Source organism: Galeopterus variegatus, unplaced genomic scaffold, assembly GCF_000696425.1.
Source record: "Galeopterus variegatus unplaced genomic scaffold, G_variegatus-3.0.2 Scaffold2311, whole genome shotgun sequence".
NCBI classification, from domain to species: Eukaryota; Metazoa; Chordata; class Mammalia; order Dermoptera; family Cynocephalidae; genus Galeopterus; species Galeopterus variegatus.
Genome location: NW_007728422.1, coordinates 202,792 through 214,739, shown reverse-complemented (window position 1 = coordinate 214,739; position 11,948 = coordinate 202,792). Strand labels below are relative to the sequence as shown.

General features: G+C 43.0%; 1 protein-coding gene across 1 annotated transcript; it reads left to right on the top strand.

Annotated features, from left to right (window-relative positions):
• The first annotated feature begins 7,047 nt into the window (after positions 1-7,047).
• GCNT3 (glucosaminyl (N-acetyl) transferase 3, mucin type) lies at positions 7,048-10,585 on the top strand. The gene is made up of 2 exons (XM_008581266.1): positions 7,048-7,215; positions 8,770-10,585. The coding sequence occupies exon 2, from the start codon at positions 8,830-8,832 to the stop codon at positions 10,141-10,143; it is 1,314 nt and encodes a 437-aa protein (XP_008579488.1). The 5' UTR covers positions 7,048-7,215; positions 8,770-8,829; the 3' UTR covers positions 10,144-10,585.
• Positions 10,586-11,948: the final 1,363 nt, after the last annotated feature.

Below are 11,948 nucleotides of genomic sequence, written 5' to 3'. Positions count from 1 at the left end.
TTATAGAGATTTTTCACATCCTTGGTTAGCTCAATTCCTAAGTATTTTATTTTTTTGGTGGCTATTGTAAATGGGAATAATATCCTTTTGAAAAGACAATATGAGTAAGCAAAGTGGCATTTTTTTTTTTTAAAGATGACCGGTAAGGGGATCTTTACCCTTGACTTAGTGTTATCAGAACCACACTCTCCCAAGTGAGCCACAGGCCAGTCCCACAAAGTGGCATTTTGTGAGAGTTACGTGATGCAAGTGTTTGAATTATCTTATTTAAATTAGTTGCTATCATTATAAAAACAATCAATTTTACATTCATAAAAAGGTATTTCTACTAGTACCAGTTAGACAGAAGTACTCTCATACACACACACACACACACACACTCACACAAGCCTTCTTTCCCCAATAAAGTAAGGACTAGATCCATTCACACAAGCATGCAAAGAGATAAAATAAAGAAAAAACATGGTTGACTTCTGCAACTGAAGAGAGCACTGTTTTGTTTTGTTTCCTAAGATTATTTTTAAATAACTTAAAAACATTGTGCATGTGCATTCTAGATAAATTCCAAAACTGATGAAACAAAAAGGGAAAAGGAAAACTAGCAGATCACACAATCCAGACTACTGTGATTAATACCGTGATTCCTTTCCAGACTTTTTCCTGAAATGAGTTTTTAAATAAGAAACAAATGATGGTCATGGTGGTGTGGGGGTGAGGGGTGAGGGGGTGGTGGTAGAGAGAATGGGAATTAGAGTCCCTGTTCCATACTCTGCAGGCCTCAGACTAGCTTTTCTTTACTTCTCTGAAATGTGTTTTTTTCATACCTATGATTCTAAATGTCCCAGTATTAAGATATAGCTTCCATATGAGTTAAGAATTTATGAATGACTGCTCACATCAGAGACCTGAAAAAGTGATGGCTAAGTAAGGCAAAAATTATTTTTTCTCACATAAATGAAGCCCAGAAGTAGGAAGTCTGGAACTCATGAAGTGGCTCCATGTCATTACCATCTTTCAGATCATGGTTTGCAGTCTCAGTGTTGCCTCATGGTCCTAGATAGCTGCTGGAGCTCCAACCATTACACCTGCATTTATGACAATGAAAGAAGGAAGGGGAGAGGGCTTATTCTCTCCCTTTAAAGGAGCCTTTCAAGAAGTCTCATTTTACCCTCTTAATTATAGTTGTTTTTTGTGGTTTCTATATAGGCAAATCTCTTTCTTTTTTGTTTATAACTTTTTTTTTTTTTTCCTTTTTGTCTTTTTTTTTGTGACCGGCAACGGATCGCAACCCTCAGTGTTGTGCCCGTACCGGACCGGGACCGGCTACGGGATCGCAACCCTCGGTGTTGCTCCCGCACCTCGCTCAGCCAGTGAGCGGCCGGTCTGTATGTGGGATCCGAACCCTCGGCGGGAGCGCTGCCACGCTTCCCAAGCGGCGCACTGTAGCAGTGCGCCACCGGGCCGGCCCCCTGTTTATAACTTTTTGATGTTGGTGTAATACTAAAAAGACCTTCCCAACTTGGGTATCATAAAAATATTATGTATTTTCTGGAAATTTTAGAACTGTCTTTTCTTTTTAGATTTAAATCTGAAATTTATTGATGTTTATATTATGGGATAGGATCTAACCTTCTTTTTCCAAATGGCTGCCCTATGGGGATATTTTCTTTAACCTCTTACAGTCACTAGCTAGTAGTCTTCCCTAGGCAATGCAGGAGGCAACCAGACACATTCCTACTCTTCTCTTTCTAGATTTCATGAACACCTATGCTCTCTTGTTTGCATTTGTATTTTTAACCATTCCCTTTTTAGTTTCAACCTCTAAGCTTCCATTATATCCAATGAATATCTCATACATAGCATCCTAATGATATATCTTCAAATATTTATCCCAACAAGGCTATGAGCTCCTTGAGAGTAGTAACTGTCTTTATAAACTTCATATCTTTAGCTCTTACAATTTAGCAGCTTCCTCAATAAACAACTGTTCGGTGGAGTGAGTGAGTGTTAGTTACATGCAATGGGTTTCTGGTTCCCTTTCTGGTTGCTTTCTAAAGACACAGTAGGAAGCATCTTAATCTCATTATTAACATGCCTCCAAATCCTATCTCAGGTTATGAGTGTTAGTTACATGCAATGGGTTTCTGGTTCCCTTTCTGGTTGCTTTCTGAAGACACAGTAGGAAGCATCTTAATCTCATTATTAACATGCCTCCAAATCCTATCTCAGGTTACTTCGGAGAATGTTTCCTAAGCAAAATTAATCCCTTTACTGTTGTTTGGATTTCAATTAGCTTCAGCTCTGTGACATCCAATTTTTGTGTATAGCTTACTTCAGGGATTCTCTACCCATTACTTCCAGTAGCTACCAATAAGCCACACTTTCAAGACACCAGAACTTAGAGGACCCTCCCAGGGACACTGAGGCAGCTGTTCATTCAGGAAACATCCATGGTGAATCTGCAAGTTCTTGTGTTAGCTGCTGTGGGGAAGGCACAACCGAATCACACTTAATCCCTGCTCTCAAGGAGCTCATGACACCACACAAGGACCCGTCTGTTTTGACGAGCCTGTGGAGTAGGGGACAGAAAAGCATGGCGTGCTGCCTTCTTGGTCTGTGGTGCTAAGGAGCAGCAGAGCAGCTGCCAGCAGGTGGCCTGGCCTTGGCAGCAAGTGCGGCACTGCCTCAAAGTAGGGACTAAGATTTCCTTCACAATTTGGCAAATGATCAGCTGTGAGGATGACAGTGGAAAGGAGGAGTTGGATTACTTCACCTGAGAAGATTGTTTTCTTTCCTACTTTCAGAAGTTCCCTCTTGCTTCAGTGAATAAGTACTTACTGAGTTCTGTGGGTTTTTTCCTTTTCTTTCTTGAATCTCTTTTCTCTTTGACTCCAGGCCATGTGGTGTGTGTCCAGGGTTGTCTAGGAGGAGGGAGAGCTTTGGGTGATAGAAGGGGTGGAGCTCTAAAGAGGAATTATAAGGTGCCCCTGGCTTTCAAGAAATCACAACTGAGCACAAGCTTCATTTTACAACCCTGACTTATCACATTGGGTCTTTTATCCACTTGTCTGCAGCCAGAGATCATAACCTCATCTTTGCCAAGGACCACTGTCCTGGAACACTAAATAAGGTTAGAGCTCAAAACACTCCGCCTCCTCCCATCTTCCTCAGTAACTTCAGTCTCTTTCAAACCCTGGCGCCAGCCTACCTGGTAACACATTAACTTGCTTTTCCTGCTTATCTATTCTCACTTACTGCCCATCTGATTCTTAGTCTTTTTTCCCTTATCGGACCTGGGACTGTCCTTGTACCTACCACCCTTGCTACCCATGATGCTCCCTACAAGCAATCTCTTTTGTTCTGGGAAGTCTTGGAATTCTGCTAATACCTGCTGCTGTAGGTGCTGAGAGGAAATGGAGATAGAGAACATGACTTCGAGGAGTTTCCTGTCAATGAAAGGACAAAGTTGACACCTAGCAGAGGTAAATGCCACCATAACAAATAAGTAAAGGGAGCATTAGCTAATTTGTAAATTCAGCTTATGATGGCTAGATCCCTGCTGCCTAGGCCCTTCTCTGACCTTGGTGTGGGACTGTAGGGTCCCCCAAACCTCCATCGAGGTTAACACCAAATCCCACTGGCTTCTCCGAGGTCCACCCTGATGACCTTGACCTAGTTTATCTGTTCCCCATGACTGGAACTCCTAGACCTTCCCACACACATACAAGGATTTATAATTCACAGATCAGGGGATGAAGGTAAAGCTATTTGTCCAACAGGCTAGTTAAACTCATGATTAGGAGAAAAGGATTTACAAGTCTGGGTGGGAAAAATTTGCCATTTCAAAAACAGCATCACAGTAGTAGTCATTGTGGGAAAACGCAGGACTGCGTTGAACTTTCTTATACTTAACGATGTGGTTCAATGTTGCTTTTGTTTTGGATACTTGAGGGAGGTGAATGCCACCATCTTTTCAGTGCTTGGGACATCTAAATATCTTCATGTAGTCCTGGACTCTTTGATAAATTTACCTCCATGATCATCTTCCTCTGCCTTTCGTTTTCAGCAGTGATAAAAGGAAGCCTAATGAAGGACCTCATACTCTAGGTCTGGGTTTCTGCCTTGAAATGTGCCTGAGATCCCAGGCACTCTGGGACTGGGTCCATCCTCCCTCTTGCCAATGTTCCATCTCCTATTCAGGAGAGCATGGAATTAAGATGTGGAATCTCCTGGCCATCTTTCCAAATGCCTGCCTGATCTCTGCAGACTGTCTGGCCCCTCATCTTCCCGTGCCCCTCTCCAGACATTCTATTCTCTCTCCTGTACCTGTCTGGGGTTAGCTGCAGGTCATCCCTGGTCTCATTCTCCCTGGGGTGCTGAGGGTGACAACTTACAACTGGGTCTCTTTCCAGACCACAGAGAAGGAGGGCAATTCTGGGTCCTTTCCCTCACCATATCACAAGCATCAACACTTCTGCTTGGCCCAGAGCTCAAGAATGCTATTTGTAACCCTCCTTGAGTTATTCTGTGAGTAAAACAGGTCTTCGTGGGCTGGCACTAGAGCCTATTTAACGATAACCTTCATTGAGTGGCTGCAAATGCCGGGCTGCATATACCAAGTCTTTCTTATGTGCCATTCTCTTTAATCTTCACAACTATACTATAAAATAGGTATTAGCATTAGCCCCTATTATGCAAAGGAAATCACTGAAACATAGACTGATTAAAGGATTTGCTCAAGGTTATACAGCTAGAAAGTGCAGAGCCAGGATTCAGACCTAGCTTTATCCTGCCAAAGCCCACACTTGCCTTTCACTACCACGCACTTCATGTTACTAACCTGTACGTTATCTCAACAAAATAGATCCACAATTTTTTAATGTTATATTAGCATAAAAGAGAATACCTGTTACGGTTGTCTTAAAAATAAAATATACAAAATGTTATCTTTTTTTTTTTTTTTTTTTAAAAGATGACCGATAAGGGGATCTTAACCCTTGACTTGGTGTTGTCAGCACCACGCTCAGCCAGTGAGCGAACCGGCCATCCCTATATGGGATCCGAACCCGGGGCCTTGGTGTTATCAGCACCGCACTCTCCCGAGTGAGCCACGGGCCGGCCCAATGTTATCTTTTTTTTGAAAAAGAGACTCCGCGATGCAGTTTTTATGGCCAGGAAAGTGGGACTTGAGGGTGCCCTGGATGACAAGTCCGATTTAAAGTAATTGAAGGGATTTTTCTAGATTGGATACAGGAGCAAGTGCTTATCCTTTAACCATTCTCGCCCCAGGGATTTTACAGCTCAGCAGTGGAGTCTCTGAGAATCTGAGTACTGGAAGCTGACAGAAGACAAAGCGGTCGAGTGGGGCCAATAGAAGCAGGGGTGCAGATGTCCCTACATGGCTCCCTTGCCTTTGCAGAGTACTCATCTACAGTCAGAAGCAGGCAGGGAGAACCCCCCAAAGACCTAAACTCCCTATACTGAGGGTCTTGGGGGTTGGGGTGTAAACAGTTCACGTACGAAGGAGGCAGCTCTGACCGGTCTCCATCACTACAGTCCAGTCTTTAGATGAAACCCACCGTTCCGCGCTCTCTGTGATGCTGGACGGGGGACTCCGGGAATCACTGTTCTTCGCCAGCAGCTCCCTCTTGGGCTTTGCCAATAGGGGGCGCTGGTCCATCACTACAGTCCAGTCTTTAGATGAAACCCACCGTTCCGCGCTCTGTGATGCTGGACGGGGGTCTCCGGGAATCACTGTTCTTCGCCAGCAGCTCCCTCTTGGGCTTTGCCAATAGGGGGCGCTGGAGGAAGAGCGCCAGGTAGGAGGCGGGACTTCCGGTTTACTTCCTGTCTCCTTCCTGCTTCTGTGACCGTTACCGTGACAACGCATGTTTCCCTCGCTGTGGCCCTTTCTTTGTTAGTTGCACTAACTCCAGTTTGCAGTAAGGATGGACTGAGATACCAGCTGCCTCCCGAGAGGTCTGGATCTCAGCCTCAGGAGACACCCTAGCACTAGTTGAGCCGTGCCCTCTCCTCAGAGGTCTGAGTTTCACCTTCTTGGGGCTTCTCAACCCAAATTCTAAATTTAGTAATTTTCAGTTCCTTCCTTTATTTCTCCAGCCTACGGGTGGTAGCTACTTCCAACAATTGCTACTGTCCTAATAATTTAGTGTCATTTTCTTCTGCCCCCTCCCCCCACCTTTTCAGTTATCTACTCAAATTTATACCTAATTCTTTAAATTTGCTCTGTTCAGATATGTGGCTGGGATGCTGCTTTTTTGGAGGGTTGGTTGGGGGTGGGGTGGGGAAAGGCAAACAATGTCAGCAGCATTGAGAACAGCATTTCTCACTCTGTTGCCAAAACCACCCCATGGGGCTCTCACTGAAGTCCAACAGTGTAATACATTCTTCAGACTGCCACCAACCCTAGGCTAGCAGACAGTACTGAGGGAGATCTACAATCTGGGACCCTGTGGATACCTCTCCAACCTACACATTGTTAATAGTCACGTAAAGATAGACAGAAGAATTTATTTATTTATTTATTTTTTGAGCAGTTACCTGTGAAAAATGAACTCTGGTTTTCTTTCATTTGCTTTTTGGAAAAAAGTAAAATAGCAAAAGAAAAAAAATCTTTGAAAGGCATTTTTACTGCCTTGCTCCTATAATGTTCAGGGAACATGGGGAGTGACACTTGGACTCCCAAACAAAACAAGGCAGTGACATATGTGTGTTTCTATTGTTCCTTGTGGAGAGGAAAAAATGGCTTTTAAGTTCTTGTATGAGCACTGACAGGCTTTTATGAATGATTTCGTGGCAGGAGAACACGGATACAAACTGGGTTACTGTTGAAATACTTGCTTGTCTTCTCAGATATTGTCAGCATTTTTTCCTGCCTCTCTTACTTTCCTGAGTGACTTGTGCTTGAGAATATGTTCCTGATTCATCTGAGCTTGCTCTCTTATCTAAGAGCAAGAAGCCAAAAGGTGAGTGATAGAGCCTCTTGCTGCTCTGTACTTTGCAGAAAGTAAGGAGGACCCTGAGCCAGTTTCTTGGACATCTTGTGAATACATCAGTAAAAATACTTGGAGGTTTAGAAGACCAGAAGATATGGTGTTCACATTTACTTCCATGGATACTAACCAGTCTTCACTTAGATACAGAATCACACTGTGGCATGAAATCTTCCCTTAAGCAGGAAAGACGCTATTAAAGGTGAGAAGTTTCTTAATTTTTCTTTTATTCCCCCTCTTAGATGCCCATAAAAGTTATTACTAAAGAGGATACAATTTTATGCTTGGGAAGAGATATAACAAGGGAAAAATCATTACTGGAAGGATGTGTCATATTGTTTCTCTCCTTTCAGGGATTTTTTCTTTCCCCTATAATATCTAGTTTTCTTTGGTGGTACTCAGTTTCCTGTATTGTATTTAAAAAGTAGGTGTGATTTGGTGGAACAAGCATTAGGCTTACAGACAGACAGAAAAACGTGGGGGAAGGGGAAGTGGAGGAGTCCCCGATTTGCTGCTTATGACGTGTGATACTGGCAAGTTAGTTAGCTTCTGTATTCCTGTCTATAAAAGACCTAATAATGGTACATTTCAGGTTCACTGTGAAGATTAAATGGGACAATGTAAAGAAATATTTGTGGTCCATAGAAGGTACTCACAAAATATTATACACACATGGCTGTGTGTGTCCCTGTGTGTAGATATATTTTAAATTTGGATGGACTATATGAATGATTATAATGTCTTTTTTTGAGAATATCTAATTGTTTATCCTTCTTTAGGAAAATATTTTAAAAAGGATAGCTAGATACCAAATATGACCAATAAATTATGTGCAGTGAAAAACATCCTCATACATAAATTGCCAAATAGGAACAAGAAATGTAGTTTTGCCTTTAGATTTTTAGAACTGATGCTGAAAGTCTGAATTTCACGAATTTTTTCTCTAGATGTACAAGAAATTGTAGACGCCAGGTAAAAGCTACATTCTAGGGTGGTAAAGGGTGGGAGGAAAAATGAGGAATGAAGGGTAGGGACTTCCTCATACTCATTACACCTTTAGTCAGCAGGTGCTCAGTTCAGTTTCCCTTCTCTCTCCTGGGCTGGAGGTGGAGCCAGATCCTGATCCCAGTGTGGTCAGCTGGTTTGTATGGTCAGGTTATACATTTCCATCAGCAAGCCAGGTGTAATATAAAAGGCTTCTCAGCAGGTTGTTACTGAGGGTATTTGTATTAGTCCGTTTTTATTGCTTGTAACAAAATACATGGAACTGGGTAATTTATAAAGAAAAATGAAATTTATTGCTTACAGTTTCTGAGGCTGAAAAGTCCAAAGTCCATCTGGTGGTGGCGACAGTGACCCAGGGGTCTCACACTGCAAGATGGTGGGAGCAGAGAAAGCAAGAGAGAGACTCTCCTCTTTTAAATCCCTCAGAACCATGCCCCTGACCACTACTATTAATCCGTTCACTACTGCACGGTCCTACAATTTAATCCCTTCTTCAAGGCTCCACCTTTCAATTACCAAAATAGGATTTTCCACCCTCTTAACAGTCACAGTGGGGTCTAAGTTTCTAATACATAAAACTTGGGGGACACAATTCAAGTTCCAGTGAGTTTTGGGGGGACATAATTCAACCCACTACAATATTTGTCTGGAGAATAAATATATTTTTGCAACTAGTTTGGAGTTGAACTTGATGTTCCTGGAAATGTGTTCAGTGTTAGTTTGTAACTGGAGGCATTTTGTTCTGTCCAAGGATTCTGTCCTCCTCCTGCTTCCCAGTGCCCAGTCTGTACTGGTCTCCCATTCTGTGAAGATGATTAAGTGGAAGAGACTCTGCCAGAAGCATTACCTGTGGGCTCTAGGCTGCTATATTCTGCTGGCCATTGTTGCTCTGCGACTTTCTCTCAGATTGAAATGTGACTCTGATCATCTGGATCTGGAGTCCAGGGAATTTCAAAGCCTGCGCTGTAGGGGTATCTTGTACAAGTCCCTGAAGCTGCCAGCAGAGAGGTCCATCGACTGTCCAGGGATCACGCGGGGGTACCAGGAAGCAGTGAGCCAGGCTCTGCTGAATAAACTGGAGGTCAAAAAGAAGCGGGCACTTTTCACAGATGCTGACTACCTCTATATGACTAGAAACTGTGAGGACTTTAAGGCCAAGAGGAAGTACATACAGTTTCCACTGAGCAAAGAGGAGCTAGACTTCCCTATTGCATACTCTATGGTGGTTCATGAGAAAATTGAAAACTTTGAAAGGCTGCTGCGAGCTGTGTATACTCCTCAGAACATATACTGCATCCACATGGATGAGAAGTCCCCAGAAACTTTCAAAGAGGCAGTCAGGGCGATTACATCTTGCTTTCCAAATGTCTTCATAGCCAGTAAGCTGGTTCGGGTGTTTTATGCTTCCTGGTCCAGGGTGCAGGCTGACCTGAACTGCATGGAAGACTTGCTCCAGAGCTCAGTGCCATGGAAATACTTCCTGAATACATGTGGGACAGACTTTCCTATAAAGACCAATGCTGAGATGGTCCAGGCCCTCAAGATGTTGAATGGGAAGAACAGTATGGAGTCAGAGATACCCACTGAGTACAAAAAAGTCCGCTGGAAATATCACTATGAGATGACAGACCAATTACACATAACCAGCAAGAAGAAGGATCCTCCCCCTAATAATTTAACTATGTTTATAGGGAATGCCTATATTGTGGCTTCTCGAGACTTCATTCAACATGTCTTAAAGCACCCCAAATCCCAACAACTGATTGAATGGGTAAAAGACACCTACAGCCCTGATGAACACCTCTGGGCCACCCTTCAGCGTGCACCATGGATGCCTGGCTCTCTTCCCTACCACCGCAAGTATGACATCTCAGACATGACTGCCATTGCCAGGCTGGTCAAGTGGGAGGGACATGAGGGAGATGTCAGTGAGGGGGCACCTTATGCACCTTGCTCTGGAACCCACCAGCGGTCTGTCTGTATTTATGGAGCTGGGGACCTGCACTGGATACTTCAAAACCATCACCTGCTGGCCAACAAGTTTGACCCAAAGGTGGATGATAATGTTCTTCAGTGCTTAGAAGAGTACTTGCGTTATAAGGCCATCTATGGGACTGAACTCTGAGACACACCGTGAGAGAATTGCTACCTGTGGACAGGAGCATGTGCAGACATGCCCAGAACTTGCTGGGACTATGTGGGGTGCGAGACTAGGGCTTTGGAATCTGTGGCATCCCCTAGGATAAGGGGGCTGCTATTGGAGTGTGGGTAACTACATCCACTGCCCCGTGTGAATGCTGACTGTTCTCTCACCCTTATCCTCAACAGTTCCTCCACTGACTGCCACAGAGTGAGAGTGAGAACCACTTATTTGGGAGAGTAAGGGAGAGACATGGGGCAGGGGACCTTGGATTTCAGTTGAATGCCTGGTGTCAGTTTTCCACTGGATGGAGGTGCTGTTCCTAATGATTCTAGGCTTGGTAGTGGGGAGGGGAGTTTGATAGAAAGAGAGCCTTCCCTTTTGAACTGTTAACTTAAAAATAAATAGCTCCTGATTCAAAGTCCTACCTCTACTTCTGTCTAATAAATCAGAAATAATATAAATATAAACAGGTAAAATATGTGAGACTTTTTCTCATGACTATCGGTGACGTTTAAAATCTCTAGTGTCTGGCAAGAGAGTCCCCATTATTCTGGAATGAACTTGGCAAGCAGGATGAATAGCACATTCAGAAGAATGTAAAGGAACAGAGCTGATTCTTTTGTTATTGAAAGCCTTCCTCATTTTATTTACATCTCTAGGTTCCCGACTTTTCTGTAGGAGAAAAGGCAGGGTGACTTAACCCAGTTTGAACCCTCATATACTTATGGGAAAATTACAGCCCTAATTTTGCCAGCTTCACAGCCAAAGCTTAATGTTCCATAAGAGAGATAATAGCCACTGAGGTAAGATCACATATAATTTATTGTCCAAACTGGAGCACATTAGTAGGGGGAGGGACTGTACTATTAATAATTATATTGGGAAACAAATAAACTAGGACAGTCTAGCTAAACCAGGATGTCTAGTTATTTTCATGTTTAGGTCTCATGCGTGAAAACTCCCTTATTTCAGTATGTGAATGGAAGGGTCACTATCTGTGGTTCTGCAGATTACACATTTCCTTGTAGGGAGACATTAATGTGTGTATACATCTGTATACATACATAAAATACACACACACACACACACACACACACACACACACATTCCCTCCTCCCAAATGTTAGCCTGTGAAATAATTTCCTTTCTGAAGCTCCGAAGATAATTGTTGGCTATCAGTCATATTCTTATGGGCGAGGGATACTATAAAAATGAAGACAGTGCCCTTTGAATATAGTACAGCTTGCCTTCTACATACAATGTGCTCTGGAAAAGTGACTTGTGTACAAGATAATTTGTGTAATTTGAATGAGGTTGCCATTAATATGTCAGGATGTCATTAATGTCTTCATTTCTGATTGTGATTCAATTAATCAAGTTTTCTCTCATAATCAACTTTCTCTCTGCAACTTGTGTAACCCTAACACAGTGTCTTTTCTATTTATAAGTTCGTGATTCCTTTTTGTAAGGTTGCACACTTTTGGTAATGGACATTGCCACCACCGGCTTACCTGCATTGTAGTATTTATTCCCTCTATACCTCACTCCCAGCCTCACCACAGAGACAACTGATGGAAAGTCGTACACTCAGTGGATGTGCCCTGCAAGCTCTGTTGCCAGCAGTGGTGCACATGAGCCTTTCTCCCACTGGCCCGTGTCACTGTCCTCCTTTAAGGGGGATGGAAGAAGGTGCATGTTCTGAGAAAAAAACCCCGGGTCTTTGGCCTCATAATTCATTTACTCTAATAGCTTTCATGTGAAATAAGTTATAATTTTTGATATATAAA